Genomic DNA, 19,179 nt, shown 5'->3' on the forward strand with positions numbered 1-19,179 from the left:
ACTGGTAGCAGTGAATTGAACTATTCACTTTTAGACAGTCTTTAGCTTTTTAGTTCCTGAGACGGATGGGGGAAAGGCCGGGGAGGGGGGATGGGGTATATTCAAGTTAAGCCCCTCCTTCTCTCTAGTCAAAATCTGATTGAAACGATCAGCCCGCCCACCCGGCACCTCCTTGCCCCACCTACACAAAAGTGTGTGTACCACCAGTGTTTGCCGGATAGTGACCACCGCCGATAAGTTAAATCCTCCAAGATCGCCTCCAGGAAATCTTCATGCCATGACATTGGACCTACGCAAAGTGGCGAATTCTGCTTTCGTTAATTTTGAGTTTTTAGAAATACATAGTGGGTGACTGGCTGATGGTTTTGTGTGGTTTACTCCTTCTTTTCTATCAAACATCTAACCTCCTTATCTATCCTACTTACTTTTTTCGTATGCTACTATCTTAGTTTTAGCAGAGGTTTTACGGCGCTCGCAACTGCATAAGGTCAAATAAGCGCCTGAGGATTAGAGGTGTTACAAGAGAGTAACACAAATAAAAAAGAAGGGGAGATAAGGACAATAGATGTTTCATAGGAAAGAAGAAGCAAACCACACCAGAGCACCCGCCAAACACCCACATGCTACTATCTAGTAACACCTTTAATACACCTACTCTCAGTTGGGATAATCACACTGAAAATTGCTATTAATTCGGAGATGCCTTATTTTAAACTGTCGAATACATTTATGATAGCGGGTGTGTTTTTTGTATCTGTGTTTGTGTGCGTGTGTGTGTGTGTGTGTGTGTGTGTGTGTGTGTGTGTGTGTGTGAGAGAGAGAGAGAGAGAGAGAGAGAGAGATGAGATGAGATCAGGAGGGGGTGCCATGCTAATAATAATGCATGTCCGTGTGCATGTTTGAATATGTGGTTTAAATAGATGATTCGTTATTTCGGACCGAGTCCCAAGAAGGATCTCTTACAATCCGTCAGCATGCAGTGCGAGTGACCAGTCACACAGGAAGGCCCGTCCCCTTCCCGATCGTACACTTTGCTTGCTTTCAACGTCTTTGAATATGACGTCATGGATTTTTACTTGTTGCGATTGGCTCGAATCAGTTTGTGTTAGTAAGCCGCCTGTATATTTATAAGGAATACGTGAACACCGAGCCACATTATTATTGCCTAATACTCACCCATTTTTGAGAGCCAATCCTCTCTGAAAGTTGATATCATAGCATTCAAAAGGCTTAGGTGCGGTCTCTTAGACAGCCACTTTGATTCTGTCCGCTGACTGATTTATTTACGCCGCTCACCGTTCCTGTTGTGATTTTATTGCCTTACTTGTGATTTCATTTGTTTTTGGCGCTTCACTGTGTTACTGATCAGTGCTTGATTTTTAATTGAAACAAGTACTGTAATGTGGTATTCAGGGGCCAATAGATAAGATTCTGTGAGAGCTGTGAGCTGTTTACATATTTCTCAGTTTTTTCCCTCCTGTTGCTCTTTTCAGCTAACTTTTACCCCTTCAGTCCTGGTTGTGAAGTTGATTTTTTTGTATTTATTTTTTGTTTTTTTAGTTTTAGTAGAGGTTTTACGGCACTCGCAACTGCATAAGGTCATATGAGCGCCATTTATTTTTTGGAAAGAAGAACGATTACTTCGGACTGAAAAGTAAACCAAACCAATAAGCTCGTGGACACGAAGATGATGATTTTACAGTCGACAAAGCCCCAAGTTTTTGCTGTTTTGGCCATAATACTCTCCACCATCCTGGCTTTTACGCCGCACGTGAATGGACAATGTCCGGCCCAGTGCCAGTGCCACGATCTGAACGGCCACTCTGTGATCTGCTCTTTGTCTGACGTGTCCAGCATCCCCAGTGGTCTGGCTGCTTCCACAGTAAGGTTGACCATCATGGGACAGGGGGCCGCAAAGTTCTCTCTGAGCAGTCTCTCGCGCGCTGACTTCAATGGCTTGGTGAACCTGGTGTCATTAAAGATCTCTTTCACCGAGTTGACCACTGTCAGTGAAGATTCCTTCATAGATCTGGTCAATCTTACGCGGATTGACTTGTCCAATAACAGAATCTCAACTATTCTCCCGAATACATTTGCAAGTCTCAGAAAACTGACACATATATTTCTGTCTAACAATCCCGGTGCCAAGATTGAAGACCGTGCTTTCTGGAACGTTCCCTCTCTCCGTGAAGTTTACCTTGGCGGCCTGGGTCTTACGGAGTTGCACCCTAATATGTTTTACAATTTGAACAGTCTCACCAAACTGGACCTGAGCGCCAACCAGCTTACCTCATTCCCCGCAGACTTCCTAGCCCATATGCCCACTCTGCGCTCCCTCGATCTATCTTATAACAATCTGACTTACTTGAAAGACGATCTTGCCCCGTACTTTGGTAAACTCCAGCGTGTGTGGCTTGGGGGTAACCAATGGCGCTGTAACTGCCTAATAACCTGGCTGAAGAAGTATCCTCATGCTGTGGCTGCGGGTAAGACAGACGCTCTCACGTGCGCAGGTCCTCCGGCCCTTCAGCACCAACATCTGATGGACGTGGAGGAGTCACTCCTCAAGTGCGAACCGCCCGCCCTAAAGGACTGCCCCTTGAAAGTCACGTCTGAAGAAGGCGGTACTGTGGGAATCCGCTGTCTGGTGACCGGAGAGCCGTACCCGAACGTCACCTGGACGTTCGTGGAAGGCACCCAGATGACGTCAGACCGCATAAACGACGTGCCCTCGGACTGGGTGGCCGTGCACGTGGACAGCATCCCGTTGTCTTACGACGGCATCCTCGTGGTCACAGCCGTGAATAATGTAGGGAATGACACGTGCAAGATAGAAGTAGACGTCCACCCTCCCCACACTACTACTGTCGCTACCACAAACCCCACACCGGACAGCAGCAAGAAGCCGTCTACGCGAACAAGCTTAACCTCTATCGTAACCAGATCCACAAGCCCAGTTGGACTCTCGGCATCCTCGTCTCTATCTCCACTCTCTTCAAACAACCCAGCTGTGTTGTCTCCCAGCTCGCCAGGAAATCGAGCTGTGTCATCGTCGTCGTTGCCACAACCAGCGCCAGCGCAGAGCTCCCCGGCAGAGGACAACGCCCATGTTATCGCCCTTGCTGCCGTGTTCGGCACTGCGGCTCTCATCCTTGCTTCAGTCCTTACGGTGTTCGGTGTGAAGAAACTGACCTCGCTCAGCAGCCAGACCCGCATCAGCGTCACGCCGGACAGCCAACAGCGCCGCAAGAGCTTGTCGAGCACCCCGGAGTTGACGGACATGACCAACATACCCGGCACACCGCAGGCTCTCAGGCCTGGCATGGCCGCTAAGGGCGCCATGGCTTTTTTGAAACCGTGAAGGACAAAGACTGGGGTGTTCTGTCATTTCAGGCTTTTTGAATAGATCTATAATACTGTAAGAAGTTGTTGGTTTTTTTGTTTGTTTGTTGTTGTTTTTTTGGGGGGGGGGTGTAAATCAAATTCCGTCCGACGCACGAGTTTGTCATTTCCTTGGTTTGACTTTTTGGTAGACACCTTCCTAATTGGTAAACAGTATTATTATCACTGTTAAGTGGCATAATTTTGAAATATTTTTTTTTTCTTTTATAGAACTGAGCTTTGAGCTCCTTTTCTGTTACCAGTCTGTCAGGGTAGTAGCACTTTTTGTGTGTAATGACGGCCAGAGGAGATAGGTTAGGGAACCACTTCTGCCCAGCGAGTCAAGGGTAGAACCTCTTTGGACTAAGACTTCCCCATCTATTCAAATTTTTATGATCAGTGTTGTGTTCGAATCTGCACTGCAGCGTGGACGACATTGGTTAAAAATGTACTGCTTGGTCTTGTGTGTTTTTAGGGAAGTGGGGACGGGAGGGACTTACACGGCTCTCTTTCTTAGTTGATCGGAAATTTACTTTAGGTCGTACATTTCTACCTCTTAAGGGACCTGTGGAGTAGTGGTGGGCGGCTAGGTTCCCGATTATTGAAAGCTAGGAATCGTAGGAATCGACTCCGAACCCAATTACTTACTTTATAATGACGTGATTTCTTCCGGTGGTTACCTGGTTGGCTCCGAACATTTTCAGGATTTAGGATAACCTTGATTTTGGAATACTACGAAGCATCAACTTCTAATTTTCAAAAAATATATTCTTAAAAAAGAAAAAAAGATTTTAATGGTTACCGTTGGTTTACGTAAAAAGGAGACGGAACTTTACTTCCGTAGTATTAATCGTGGGAATCGGTTCCGGAATCGACTCTTCGCCCAGCTCTACTGTGTAGCATGGAAGGCGTGTAAATCAACGATACATAAAACTTACCTTCGTTACAATGTATTAATAAAGCCTCAAATGTCTAAAATCTACCAGAATAGCAATGGTGGCAGAATTTTGAACTACCGACACATAAATTATTTTATTTTAACGATGTACATGTGGCAATGTAATCTTTAAAGGAAACTCAGTGAAAATAAGGCTTTATTATCGAGTTATAGGCTAGATAATATTCATTTAAGGTATTATTAAATTTTCTACATAAGAAGTTTTCTTGTTTGTGAAAGGGGGAAAGGGGAAGTCCTGCACATGATTCTTGAGAAATTTTAGTCGACTGCTGTCTATAACAACGGTAATATGTCCTTTATAAAGGTTTTTCTCATTTATAGTCTTAAGTGTATTCCTTGTAGGTTTAGATCACATCAGTTTTGTGTCTGTATGTTTGTTTGATTTTAATTATTTTTTCTTAAAAGTTTTATTATTTACTTATTTATTTATTATTTATTTTTGTTCATTTACTTTATTTCATTTATTTCATTTTTTGTTACTTTGTTGACATTCGCTCTCAAGGTTCACAGATCCCAATGCTCATGTATCGTACTAAAGTCTTCCGTCCTAATATCAAACATAAGATGTGTTACCTCAAGTCAATACTGCTCTCCTGTTCGCACACATTTATGCACTCACATGACGACACACACACGCACATACATACACAAAAACACACACACAAACGCACACACGCACAAATATACTCACACAGACATTCACACACACTCACACACACACACACACACACACACACACACACACACACACACACACGCACACGCGCGCGCGCGCGCGCGCACACGGACACACACACGGAGACAGAGAGATAGAGAGAGAGAGGGAGAGAGAGAGAGTAAGAAAGAAAGAAAGAAAGGGAGAGAGAAAGAAAGAAAGGGAGAGAGAAAGAGATGTATAATATGCAGACACACACACGCAACCACACTCAAGCATAAACACCGCAGACAGACACACGCACACACACACACACACACACACACACACACACACACACACGCGCGCGCACGCACGCACGCACACACACACACACCGACGCGCGCACACACACACACACACACACACACACACACACACACACTCACACACGCATAGATCAAATAAAGCCACAGACGTACGCAGTCGCACGAATATGTTTACTTTGTTATTATCGTAATGTTAACTTCATGAATGCATTACTTATCGTTCATTTTCAATCACCTTTCTTATTAATGTTAACAAGTACATGTAATCCCTTTTTATATGTGTACTTAGAAAATATACTTGGTAATATTGTTGTTTTAATATATTTAATGTTGATAGTTATGCTGCTGCTGTTATGATGATAATGATTTCGACGTTTATTCAACTAATTAACTGCTGCTTTTGTTTTGTTTTGTGGTTTTTCGTTTGTTTGTTTTGTTGGGTTTTTTTGTTTTTGTTTTTTCAACCGAAGGAGGACGACTTTCTGATTACGGGCTGATGACATTAAGAGCTATTATTGATTGAATTAAGTGTTTTGTACGTGCATGATAAGAGGGACTGTTTTTACGCCCCCATCGACGCAAGTGATGGCTCTATTATTGATCGTTGACGTTGTTTTAATGTGTTGCCGCTGATAATGGCATTCCAGGGACAGCGTTCATCGTTGGGTGGTTGGAGGGTACCCCTGATAGGTCGTGCTTCTGTTCTTTCCTTCGTTTGTTTCTATTTGTCTGATTCACTCTTTCCCTGTACTAAACGACCCCCCCCCCCTCCCCCATTGTGCCTGTGGGTCACCCGCCTCTTTAACAAGTGAGAACGGTTAGATCGTCGGTTGGTATCATGCTGGACGTGCTGTGGAGCAGTTGGCCCTGGTTATAATCCATAACTAGGCTTTCTGAACTTGGGCTTTTTTTTTGGGGGGGGGGGGGGGTTAAGGCTTTCCAGTGGATGGTCGTTCGCGGGTTATCTGGTGTGGTTTGCTTCTTCTTACCTATCAAACATCTATCGTCTTTATCTCCCCTCCTTTTTATGTTTGTTACTCTCTTGTAACACCTCTAATCTTCGGCACTTATATGACCTTATTGTGTTGCAAGTGCCGTATAACTCTTACTAAAACTAAAACTAAACTAAAAGGCTTTCCACCCATTTGGCTCGTTTTAATGATAATGGTAACCAGAGCTACAGATAAAATAATTCTGTTTATATAGCGCATATCCACGCTCTACAAAATGTTCTGTGCGCTTTACAACAGTCAGAGGTCTCGACTCTTAAATAACCGTACAGTTTTGAAAGGGGCGTTAAACAAACACGACTACCTGCTAGGTTTTTTTTTAACAAAAGAAAAGGAAACAAAACAAACTGTACTAATCAGTGCAAACGTCTCGAAAATGTGACTAATGAGCGTCACAATAATAAAACATGTGTCAGCTCCAATGATAAATCCGACGCAAGTTGCACGACTGGGCTGGCTATTCCGAACTACAGGGCCCGAGAGGGGACAAAATCGACCTCCAGTGGGTATTTGATTTTTCTCCTAATCTTTCGAAAGTTTATATGTTTTTAGTTTTGTTTCATAGGAAAATTATTTTTTTTAAACTGTATTACATTGTATGAATTAATTTTTTTTTTAAATGTATTTCTGAAGTGTGTATGGTTTGATGTAATTTAATACTATTGCTCGATGAAGGACTTCCATTTTTTCGTGTCTTTTGTTTCCGCACCTTTCAGTATTAAAGTTTCCATATTTTCTTCAAATATAGTTTCACTGGCTTCATTTGTCAAACAATTGCAGGAAAAGTCAATAGTTTTTGCGTTGTTTTGTTTTGTTTTTGTCTTTGTTTTTTTTAAAGAATAATGCAAGTTTATTTTTATAAAGTTTCCGACTTTTTGGTGTCAATGCGTTTTTCTATAACGGCTTGTTATTTTTAGTGTGTTTATGCACCGGGGGGGGGGGCATTTTGATATTTTTGGAAAAGGTACAATGAAGGGTGCAGGTTGTTGGAGGGCGCCATGCCATTGGAAGTTTTTACTTGTTTTCCTCCCCTCTGTTGTTTCTGTCTGTTTTGCTTCTTTTTTTTCCCTGCACTAAATGACCGTTATCGTGTCGATGTGTTTCTGTACTCTTTACTTTAACAAACAAATGGTCGCTTTTAAGCAGAAAGGGGCTATCCCTAAAAATGCTGTTTTGAGAAAAAAGAAGGTTCAGTTTCTTTTAAAGACAAGGAGAGTTTTCTCTGTAACCAAACAAATGCACACACCAATGAGACCAAACTTATATAGGTAGAACAATGCCTTCTTTTGGTACAGGTCAAGATTTCTGGAAACCCCCGAAATCTGGGTCAGCCTGCTTGTCATTAAAAGCGACCAAATAATGAATGGTAAACCACTTGTTTGTGGTATCGGGATTAGGGACTTCGCCGCCACACGCAGAAGAATTGTTCAATTCTCGAGTGAGGAGAATTTATTTCAAGAATCTCCGTCTTTCTGCTGGGTCGTTGTATCCCTCTCCGCACGGGCTGGTCCTGGCAGGCAGGTTCGAAGCATTCCCCCTCCTGGATGATCTTTACTGTGTCGATAGGGGCGTAAAATAAATATCTACTATTACTTGATTGCTTATCATGAATGGTAACTAAGAGTGGTTCGACTTTTTTTTTTTTGCAGGTTTGTCTTTAGCGGTGATTTGCTCACCGTGGTGACACCGCCTTTATAAACGTTCGTTTTCGTGAACATGCCACACGGTCACATGAAGAGGTTGCTTCAAAATACTTAACGGCGGACTGTTACGATTGATATCTTAATTTACTTTGTAAACAACTAAAGCTATATTGATTGGGGGGGGGGGGGGGGTTCTTCTTATTTTTTTCTTGTTTGTGTGCTTGTTTGCTTGTTGTTGGTTTTATTTTTTGGTGGTTTTTTGTAGTATTTGAAAATGTTGATCATCTGTTCGTTTGAATTTGTATCTTAGCTTTTGGTAGGAGAATGTAGGTTTGATTCCTTCAGAAGTCCGTAGTATAATATCGCCATAAAATATAAACACACGCAACACGCGCTTGCGTACGCGCGCGCGCACACACACACACACACACACACACACACACACACACACACACACGCATGCACACACACACACATGCATACGCACGCGTACACACACACGCACACACACACACACACGCACACACACGCGAACACAAACACACACACACGCTCGCACGCGCGCGCGCGCACACACACACACACACACACGCACACACACGCGAACACAAACACACACACACACACGCTCGCAAGCACGCGCGCGCGCGCACACACACACACACACACACACACACACACACACACACACACACACACACTCCCTCACACCGTTCCCTAATTGAAGTAAAGCAAGTGAACAATCTGTCTTTTTACTTGTTAGTTGTTTTTCGAGCCTGGTGAACTTGTTTGTACTGTTAATAAAACATTCTATTTATTTGGCACTCTTCTCATATTTAAGTGAACACAGTTCTGATGATGGCATAAAGCTTGTAGATAAAACAAATGTTTTTAGATTTATTTCATGTCTTTTTTTTCAAATTGACAGCGTGTCTGTTTTAGTTTAAATTTATTTCATGTCTTTCCATTGTGGACACGATTACAGTGATTGTGTTGCTTTCAATTGCTCTTCAGTGTACTGTGGGCTCATATGTTTTGACCTGATTAAATTCCATTGTTCAGATAAACCCATTGTGCGGACATTTCGTTATCGTCTTTATGCTCTATTAATTGTTTTAGATGCATCACCAAAGTTTAGATTTAACCCTCATTGGGTGGTTGGCGGGTGCTCTGGTGTGGTCTGCTCCTTTTTTCCTACCAAACATCTATCATCCTTATCTCCCCTTCTTCTTTTTTATGTTTGTTACTCTGTTGTGACACCTCTAACTCTAATAATCTTCTGGCGCTCATATGACCTTATGCAGCTGCGAGCGCCGTAAAACCTCTACTAAAACTAAAAACCCATTGTTAATTGTTAGCGGGGACACGTGTCGTGGTGCAAGAATACGCAGTTTTAATCCCTTTTGTTACACCGGGATGCCCTTGAAGTTGTCAAGCTTTTGAAGGGACCAAAAGTTCATTATGAAGTCCGCAAAATTCGCCTGACACGCAATGCCTATAGCTTTAAACTGCGTAGTGCAAGGTAGTTGGGTTTGGGGTTTTTTCTTTCCGAACTTGGGGTAGACTCAAACGCTGTTCGTTTGTATCCAAGTGCTTTCTAGGTGTGTTTTGGGCTATTTTTAGTTTTAAAGATATTTTTTTTAATCGTGGTAACCCGAATCAAGTTTTCCCCTTTCAAAATGACGAATGGACTCAGTGTCTTGAATTTTTTTACATTAAACTCCTTCAGCAATAACAGCAGCCGACACCCCCCCCCCCCAACACACACACACACACACACACACACACACACACACACACACACATACACTTACACACGCACGCACCAGCAACAAGCAAGGAAACAACCCCCTCCCCCTCCGAAAAAAACGACTAAACTAATAATAATACTAATAATAAAATGTTTTATAAAACAGAAAGAAAATCGAATACAGGAAGAGGAAGTCTTTTTTTATTTTTCGGCGTGCAACTTCCACATCCGTCTTATGAGTTCCATCCATTCTCAACTCAAAGTCTTTTCTGCTGGGACGCTGTTTCCTCTCAGTCCTGGTTGCCCCTGGCAGAGGGTTGAAGTCCCCCTGGTAATGGATTTTAAACTCAATTTACCAGGGGCCACTTGGATACAGTCTGAATGAGCCTAAACCGCCTCAAGTATTTCACAAACGAACGGGTTTTAAGTTTGGGGGTTTCTTCTTGGTTTTCACTACAACTTTGAAATCGCTTTTACAACTTTTCAACAAACACCACCGGAAGCTGTCAGGAGTCTGAGCTGTGGTTGCCCATAAGTGATTTAAAAAAACAACAGCCCAAAAATAAAAATCCCGGGGAACACCTTGGTACAAAAGTGCGAATGAGAAAAACAACGTGAGTGTCGCTCGAACACTTAAACTTAACTTTAATGCCAAGTAGCCCCCCCCCCCCCCCCCCCAAACAAGGGCGGTGCTACTTATACTTATTGAAGTTGTCTTTAGGCCATTCTCAAAAGGGGAATATTAACATGTTGTTTTGAAAAGTAGAATTGTAAATTAATTTCTGATTTACCAATGTCATGCTCATACTGTGCATGGACAACATAAAGGGAACTGCTGCTTTTTCTTTCTTCATCCTTACTATCGTCATTTTTTCCTCTACTTCTTTTGTATGTTTATCATTATCTTGTGAACTGCTATTTCTAGGGTGCCTTGATAGTTGAAGCAGACTTTGTAGGCCAACTGTTGAGGCTAGATAGATGAACAGAGTAAGCCTTCTCTGTTGAAATCCACCCTTTGCGCTAATATACCTTATACAGTTGCGAGCGCCGTAAAACCTTACCAAAACTAACTGAACAAGCACGGGCCGCAAACTATCGACCCCTGGGCCTCAGTTGGCCCGCAGGCCTCAAGTTCGACACCTCTGAGCTAAGGTGCCGCTACCTCAGAATTACAAAGTTCTATCTGACATTTTTGGCCGCTTTGAGTTGATAAGACCATGAGGTCAGCAAGCAAATGCTAGATCTGTTCTATCAAAATCCTATGATTATGTGGGAGTCTTTATAAGACATTCTAAGAATTGCATTAGAAAAAGGCTTGACATAATTATATAATTGTGAATCTCAACGGTTTTTACGTCAAATTTCTTATAATTAGGCTTTGAGCAGATAGAGCTTTGTAATTCTGAGGTAGCAGTGTGAGGATGCGGGCGTAGAAACATCTACATTAATTAAAAGAAGACCGTGACGTTATTGGTCAAGGATAAAGAACTGCTCGTATCGCTTCTGGAAATATAATAATAACCCGACACCAAACAGGAGAGCAGGAGTAATCCTCCAAACGGCATTCCTCTGGTACACGGTTTGATATATCTAGCTCCAGGCACGTCGACTTGCCGTTATTGCAAGAACGCTAACTAAAATGGCGGGAGCATTCTGATCCCATTTTTCACGATCTGACCCTTTAAATTGATGACAGACAGCGCGAGTTTCTGTCCTGAGATCGACCGTGCTGCTTTAAAAAAATCTAATTTAGAAAAAACGTTTAAAAAAAAAGATGGTTAACCGTTCTTAGATTGTGTGTGGCGCGCGCGCGCGCGCGTGTGTGTATGTGTATGTGCGCGCGGGGGGGGGGGTGTTAATGTGCATGTTTTTTGTTTTGTTTTTGTTTTCTTCTTGGGGATAGTGCTTAATAATGCTAGATCTAATTATGATCACTTTTGCGATCTTCCAAGCTGTTGCGCCGTTACTCTTTTCTGCTAAGGAATGTGTGATAGACTCTTCTGTAATAAATATATATATACATGCCTTTCACTGTAGCCCGGGCGGTCGTGCATTGGTACACATAACTTTGTTTTTCCAATATAAAGCTCGGGGAAGCAAATCACGATCGAAGGTTTCAAAGTTATTGGTTCTGACTCTCCCTTTGATCAATCCACACTGCCCTGTACGACCTCCCGATGCTGGCTCAACTGGTCGAAGAAATGTCTACGTTACTTAAATCTTCAAGTTCAATATCCCCCCTCCCCCTCCCCAATTTTCCGTGTGGGCATTATAGAACAGGAATATATATTGTTCATACCCCCCTCCCACTGTGCACGTTACATAACATAAGTATGTTCAGTACTACCAGCTCCCCTCCCCCCCCCCCCTCCCCCTTCCAAATCTGCTCAAGCTAGGTCCGAAATTGCTGATAATAGTGTGTACCTTAATACCGGGGGGTACAAAGAGGTAATCGATAGGAATCAACCCAGGGATTCTCTTAACAGAAACAGTTTTGATAGGGGTTCGATCTCTCCGTGCAGACTGGAGATACAGATCAGCGACTGGTGTGAGGTGCCGGTTTGGTAGTGTCTTGTTATTGCTACAGTTACCCCGCGTCTGCCAGTCTTTCTGTCTGTCTGTCTGTCTATCTGTGTGTCTGTCTGTCTGCCTGCTTGTCTGTCTGTCTGCCTGCCTGCGCCTGTCTGTCTGCCTGTCTGTCTGTATGTCTCTCTCCCCCTGTTCCTCCTTTCTCTCTGTATGCGTATGCGCGCGCGCGCGCGCGTGTGTGTGTGTGTGTGTGTGTGTGTGTGTGTGTGTGAGAGAGAGAGAGAGAGAGAGAGAGAATGTTTGTGTGTTTGTATGTCAATATTTGTTTTCCTCAACCTTGGTAGTCTAATGGTTAGGCTACCATTCGAAATACTCGTAATCGTGAGATTGCGGGTTTGAGGCTTCAAGCCTCAGGCCTGACGTTGTGACCTTGGGAATGGTTGTTAAATGCCTTTGAAATGGCAGCTTGCTCTGTATGCTTACCAGGGTGTTGAGATTGTTTCAGAATGCTATCAGGTCTGCTGGGGTTATAAATTATGTGATTTGACAGAGCTTAGAGCTTGATCTTGAACGGGAATTTGCACTATACAAATGCCATATATTATTATTATTTTTATTATTATTATTATACTTATTTGTATTTTATTTTTTAATTATTACTAATAATAACTTCTCACAGTCATGGCCATGAGGTGGAGATTTTGCCTCAACTACGAGATAGATTGAGAAATCTTCTATCAATTTCCAGACTGGGCTAATTTTCCCCCATATTTCTTACTTTCCTCCTTCCCGTCTCCCCCCTTCCCCTTCCATTCCCCCTGTATTGCCACAAATGCAAACATACATGCACACATACGTAATTTCGTAAACACACTCTCAAATTCACAATGATCAGGTCGGGGTTTATGTCTCGTCTCTCAAGTGCTTAAACTGAAAAGAGGACAACAAACTTTGCGAGCGTAAACACCTGTGGTTTTTAGCTGTTGATGTCCAGATAGCAGCGTCTCTCACTTTCCTTAAGTGATATGCTTTTCTGCCAAAACTTATGGTCAGTTGGTTAAACCTTGGTATGGCTTCGCTTGTAATCTTCAAGCGCTATTTACCCCAGGATCGAGACCCGATTAACTCTCTGTTGTCTACGAGGTGGTTGGCGCGTGCTCTGGTATGATTTGCTCCTAGCACCTCTACTTTTTTGCGCTTATATTACCTAATCGTGTTGCAAGTGCTGTAATACTATTGTGAAAACAAGATCCGACTGACAATCCTATGATCTTTGTGAAATTTCACCGATACGTCACTCGTGATCAAAATGGGTGTACCGTTAGCTCAATATGTATCACGATAACACATTGTCAGCGTCATTCCACAATCGTCCAAACCAATGTATGTGGGTGGTTGGCGGGTGCTCGGGCGTGGAATGCTCCTTCTGTCCTATGCAACATCTAGTGTCCTTATATCTCCTTCTTTTTATGATTGTTTTTATCTGTTCCTGGAATGGTTCTGAGAGTCATCCTTAGTGGAAGACTTGGCAATTTGTTCTACCATAGGTGGCCTTCACAAGCTTGACGATTTTGTCAAGTATTCCATAATGCTGCTTGAGTTTCCAGAGTTTCCTTGTCCATGCTGTCAAATGCCTTTTCCTAATCAATGAAGTTGACCATGAGTGGTGAATTCCATTCAAACAATTGCTCAACAATGATGCACAGAGTAGCGATCTGGTCCACACATGATCGGTTTTTGCAGAATCCTGCCTGGTTTCCTGGGAGCTTCTCGTCTGTTGCCAGCTTGATTCTCTCGAGGAGTATCCTGTTAAAGACTTTCCCAGGTATGGACAGGAGTGTTATGCCTCTGTAGTTACAATTGCTGAGGTCTCCCTTCTTTGGCAGCTTGATTAGGTGGCCTCCTTCCAGTCTGGTGGTATTTCTTCCTCTTGCCAAACCTTTTGAAATAGAGCATAGAGAATTTCCACTGATGTTTCTTTATCTGCCTTAAGGGCTTCTGGTGATATATGGTCGGGACCAGCTGCCATACGGGACTTCAATTCAGTGATGTTATAGCTCCTGCAATTTCCTCCCATGAAGGTGTTTCTGTACCTGTTGGGAGGTCATTTCTGGATTAAAGAATTTCTGGTTGGTTTTCTGGAGGTGGTCTCTTCAAGAGTTGATCAGTATTCTCTCCATCAGTTAAGTTGTCCCTCAGGGTTGAAGATATGCCATAAAACTTGCTTAATGAAAAATCACAAGGGGGGAGTAGGAAGTGGTCGTATGGACAGGTGATTGTCTTAGACAGGTTCTTGTTAGAGCAAGTTCGACTGTATTTAGAAAAAGGTGTTTTTTTATTTTCCAAGCTAGCCTACAAGTAAGCCCACAGCGATGGACATTATCTTGTTAGAGCAAGTTCCCCTGTAATTTGAACATTTTTTGTTGTTGTTGCAGACCAGCCTTGAAGCAAACAGTGATGACTTCTATACTGTGGCGATCCGACCTCATGGGATCTTTGGGCCTCGAGATCTGCAGCTCGTTCCAATCACAGTGGACATGGCGCGGAAAGGAAAGACCAAGTTCATCATTGGGTGAGTAAATAACTATTTTTTCCAGTGAAAGTGTTTCTTTTTAATGCAACTATCAGCACAGTTTAGATAATTTAGGAAATAGGCTTCAACCTTTCCCTATCAGGGCCAACCCAGACGGAGAGGGATACTACAAGCCGGTAGAAAGACCAAGATACTCGATGAAAATTCTCCCCATATGGGAAGCGAGCTCAAGACTTCTGCATGCAATGGCGAAGCAGCTAACCACTACACCATAGACGCAAGTAGTGGGTGAATGGGGTTATTATTTTTCAAAGTGGTAAGTTAGAGGGTTTTATTCTTTGAATAGTTTGTTAACTGATTCAGCCTGCAGCGCCACTCACAGTGGCTGGCTGTCTTCTGGGTTTTTACGCAGAGCCATTCAGAGGGGCTCTTATCTATTTCTCCCTTTCTTCACATCTCTTTCCTCTCTTCCTTTTTTCCTTACCACTTACATTTCAACCCTTTTTTCTGTGTCATTGAATAGTATTTTGTTTTCTGAATATCTACACGCCACACATAGAGATTTTATCAAATTGAGATATTTCTTCATTAACCTTTTCGTAGACCTCCCATGAGGAGACGAAGCTGTCATAAATTATTTGCATCCGGAGTAAAGATTATCTGCAGGATGAATAAATTAAACAACTCGATGGTCGTGTAAGGCCCCGCGCCCACTAGCAAAAGTTTCCATTCATCGCATAGAAGTGAAGTATGTCACTTGGCAGTGAATCGAGATGAGGGGGTGATTATTGCCTCATTTGCATACTTGTAGTCATGTGACCCGTAAAAGTTTTCCTCGTGTGCATGGAATCTCAAAGGAATTTCATAAAGTACCTTTTCTTTGGGCTCATTGTCATACACAGGTACACAGAGCAGACAGGAATGAATTTCACAGGCTTTTGATCAATGGGTACTACTACTTACCACCATCTGATTATTCCAAAATTTTGGAGGTTTTCATCAAAGAAAAAAGTGAGAAAAAAAACCCCAAAATATTAAGACTCTTTAGGTGCATATATATACTTATCAGGGGTCTCGAACTCACAGCCCGTGGGCCAAATGAGACCCACAGGATGATATTGTGTGGCCCCTACTTGACATCAAAGTACAGTGTTGGTGTGCCTGCCTCCCGCACATTTTCTCACTCACACCTTTTTGCTGTCTGAAGTGGGGCCCAGAATTTTTACAGTTTTTATCACTTACACAGATCATGCTTGTAACAGCTTCCAATAATAAAAATTAGTTTATGTTCTGAATGGGTGTTAATAGATATTGAGAAATTAGATTTGTTGACTTTCTTTTCGAGTACTTGATACCTTTTTTGGTGAATATTTGATGCAGCTCAGGCTTCTAATACAAGATTATAGACATTTTAGACAAAATTATCCTTAAATTTCAAGTCCCTGCATGCTCATTTCTATGGGGCATAAAAGTTCAAGGTTTATTGTTTGTTTGTTGTTGGTTGTTGGTTGTTTTTTGTGTTTTTTTTGGGGGGGGGCTTTTTTTGGAGGGGGAGGGGGGTTGTAGCCAATTGGCACCTGAATATTGATTAGGACTTGGATGAGGGGCAAATCGTTAACTACTTTCACCTTCACAGTCATGGTGGTTTATTGTAACTGTTGTCTGTTTTTTTAGTTGTTTTATTTCACTGAATTTCAGGGATGGTAAAAATGTGGTAGATTTCACCTACGTGGGTAACGTGGTGCATGGTCACATCCTGGCTGCAGAACACATAGGGCCCGGATCTCCCGCCAACGGAAAGGTAATCGACCGTTCCATCCTGTATTCCTTCCTGCTTACCTTCCTTCTATTTATCTATGTGTCTGTCTGTATGTATGTTTGTATGTCAGTCTGTCGGTCGGTCTGTCTGTCACCAATCTATCTTTTTCTATCTATCTATCATATATAAATACAAATTTTCTCTCTCTCACTCTGTCTCTCTTTCTCACTCACTCACTCACCCACTCACTCGTTCACTCGCTCACTCCCTCACTCTCTCTCTCTCTCTCTCTCTCTCTCTCTCTCTCTCTCTCTCTCTCTCTCTCTCTCTCACACACACAAACACCCTCACCCACACACACACACACACACACACACATGCAAGCACTCGTACATTTTTATGTTATATTTTATTATATTCATTATAAGTTCTGGTGTGTGCAATTTAGAATGCTGATGAAAGCCAAACAATACAATTAACTGATTAACTGTCGACACAGTTTAAGTTGGGCAACATATATACTTGTATGTCTTGTTCTGTCCCATTTCTTTTTACCTAATCTGTATTGTCTCTCTCCAGGCTTATCACATTACCAATGACGAGCCCATCTTCTTCTGGACCTTCATGACCAGGCTGCTCACCGGCCTGGGCTATCCGGCCCCCCGAATCCACCTGCCCTACTCCCTGCTCTACGTGGTTGCCTTATTCCTGCAGTTTGTGGCCTGGATTGTCAGTCCGCTGGTCATCTTCACCCCTTCCCTCTCGCCCATGAAGGTGGCGCTGGCCGGCACAGATCATTTCTACAACTGCGAGAATGCCAAAAGAGACTTGGGTTACTCCCCCGTGTTCACGCTGGACCAGGCGCTCAAGTTGACCATTGAGAGTTATCCAGAGATGAGAAATCCTGAGGAGAAGAAGGGGTCATAATCTTGTACTAGCTGAGCTTAGACGGTTGAAATTATTTTGTAAAGATGTTTGTCTCCATTTTGGTATTTCAAAGTATTTTTGAAAGTATCTCAAAAGTCGTACCAAAGTATAACAAATGATGTTAGATGACATTTTTGTTGTTGATGTTTTGATGGATACCAGTACTTTCAAATCCAGGATGTTTAAGTAGTGTTTCTTTCTCAGTCAAGACACTTGTATTTGTTTAAAAACTGTCCCTCTAAATCTTGAACTGGTGCCCTGTTGGAATTGCTCTTGTGATTGCAACTTTGTTTATATCTTAAGGGACTTCAGTTTTTCTCCTCTCTGTTGCCGGATTTTTAACATGGTTAATTTTTTTTCCTTGATCATAACCTTTTGAAGACTTTATTTATGTCAAGCAGATAGCTATCGTTTGTATCTATGAACTGGATGTAAAGTGGCAAATGTTATTTTAAAATGATGTATTTGTGAAAAGAAGAAGTGCTTGGAAGAGCCTGGGTTATTAAACCCAGAAAGACTTGTGTGGACCACAGTGTTTACTGAGATTAGTAAGAGCTTATGAATGACCTAATATGTTTCTTCAAGACTTTCGGTGTCAGTGTGCATGGTTGATTAGGTATTCGTCACTGCTGGAGCAGTAACTGTATTCTGATTTAGTGCGAAGTGTTTGGTACTGATTTTTTTCACCTGACTATTTTATAGGTCAGTTTTGATGTTTTTTTCAATTCTGTACTCTAAGTTTACTTGTACTTATTTATGTTGATCTTGTTTTTATTGTTTCTGTTGAACTACAAGAGGGCAACAAGCCTTTGCCAAAGTTCACATGTTGATTTGCTCAGAGCTATTATTCAAATCTTTTTGTACAAAACTGCTTTTTTTTTGCCAAGTTTTAATTAATGACAGTGGGGTAGTGTTGTTCTATCCGTAGTAAGAAGGAAAGTTTTAGAAATGGTTGTCGCTGTTTTTATACATCTGTTATACGCTTCTGTCTGTTTATAAAATCCCTATCTGGACTGTTATTTTTTGTTCGCTGTTATGGAATAGTTCCTCCTATATTTCAGAACGAAGATGTTGCCATTTCCCCACTATGTAACAGATTATTCAGCTTTGTGCTGTCCTCACTGTGTTCAAACTGGTGTCTGTTGTTGTAGCGGTTAGGTGCTTTGCAGTTACATGCAGGAGACGTAAGTTCAATCCCCAAATCTAGCACCTGCGTTTGTCGCGGTCGCGATTTTTGGCATTTTTTTTGTCCGCGAATCGCGGCTGCGATTTTTGCATTTTTCAAAAAGAAAAGACTACTTCATGTGTATTTTGATCATTTTAAGGTGTCCATGTTTAGTTATTTTCACGCTAAGAATAATAATAAGTACATTACATACTCTTTATTATATTGCTGTTTGTCTTTTATTTTTCCCTCTTTGTCGGTGTGTTATTTTTTTGGAGGGGGGTATTTTTCTGATCTATTTGTGTGTCTGTTTATACAGCGTAATGTCATTTAATTTGATGTTCCTACATTTAACCAAAAAAAAAATTTTAAAAATGTATAAATGTGTTATGTTAGAGCGTGTCTCCACCAAAACCGAAAACTGACACTGGCAGGCCCCTTGTGTGTTATTCCATAATTGACATCCAGTACTTTTTCTTGAATTAAACACGTTTAGGGTTAAAACGGCCAATCTTCGGATAGGTGGACACACGCCCTTATTTGTTACTTTTTTGCGGTTGT

General features: G+C 42.1%; 2 protein-coding genes across 2 annotated transcripts in view; both read left to right on the plus strand.

The window, feature by feature from the left end:
• Positions 1-18,339, plus strand: part of LOC101856170 (sterol-4-alpha-carboxylate 3-dehydrogenase, decarboxylating) — a 35,912-nt gene extending 17,573 nt beyond the window's left edge. Inside the window, exons 5-7 of the mRNA XM_005095273.3 lie at positions 14,670-14,806; positions 16,466-16,568; positions 17,106-18,339. Of these exons, the coding sequence (XP_005095330.1) occupies positions 14,670-14,806; positions 16,466-16,568; positions 17,106-17,453 (588 nt within the window). The 3' untranslated portion in view covers positions 17,454-18,339. The remainder of the gene's footprint in view (positions 1-14,669; positions 14,807-16,465; positions 16,569-17,105) is intronic.
• Positions 598-3,437, plus strand: LOC106011386 (leucine-rich repeat and fibronectin type III domain-containing protein 1-like protein). The gene has a single exon (XM_013080791.2). The coding sequence runs from the start codon at positions 1,688-1,690 to the stop codon at positions 3,359-3,361; it is 1,674 nt and encodes a 557-aa protein (XP_012936245.1). The 5' UTR covers positions 598-1,687; the 3' UTR covers positions 3,362-3,437.
• Positions 18,340-19,179: the final 840 nt, after the last annotated feature.

The sequence above is a fragment of the Aplysia californica genome, unplaced genomic scaffold (genome assembly GCF_000002075.1).
Source record: "Aplysia californica isolate F4 #8 unplaced genomic scaffold, AplCal3.0 scaffold00099, whole genome shotgun sequence".
Classification (NCBI taxonomy): Eukaryota; Metazoa; Mollusca; class Gastropoda; order Aplysiida; family Aplysiidae; genus Aplysia; species Aplysia californica.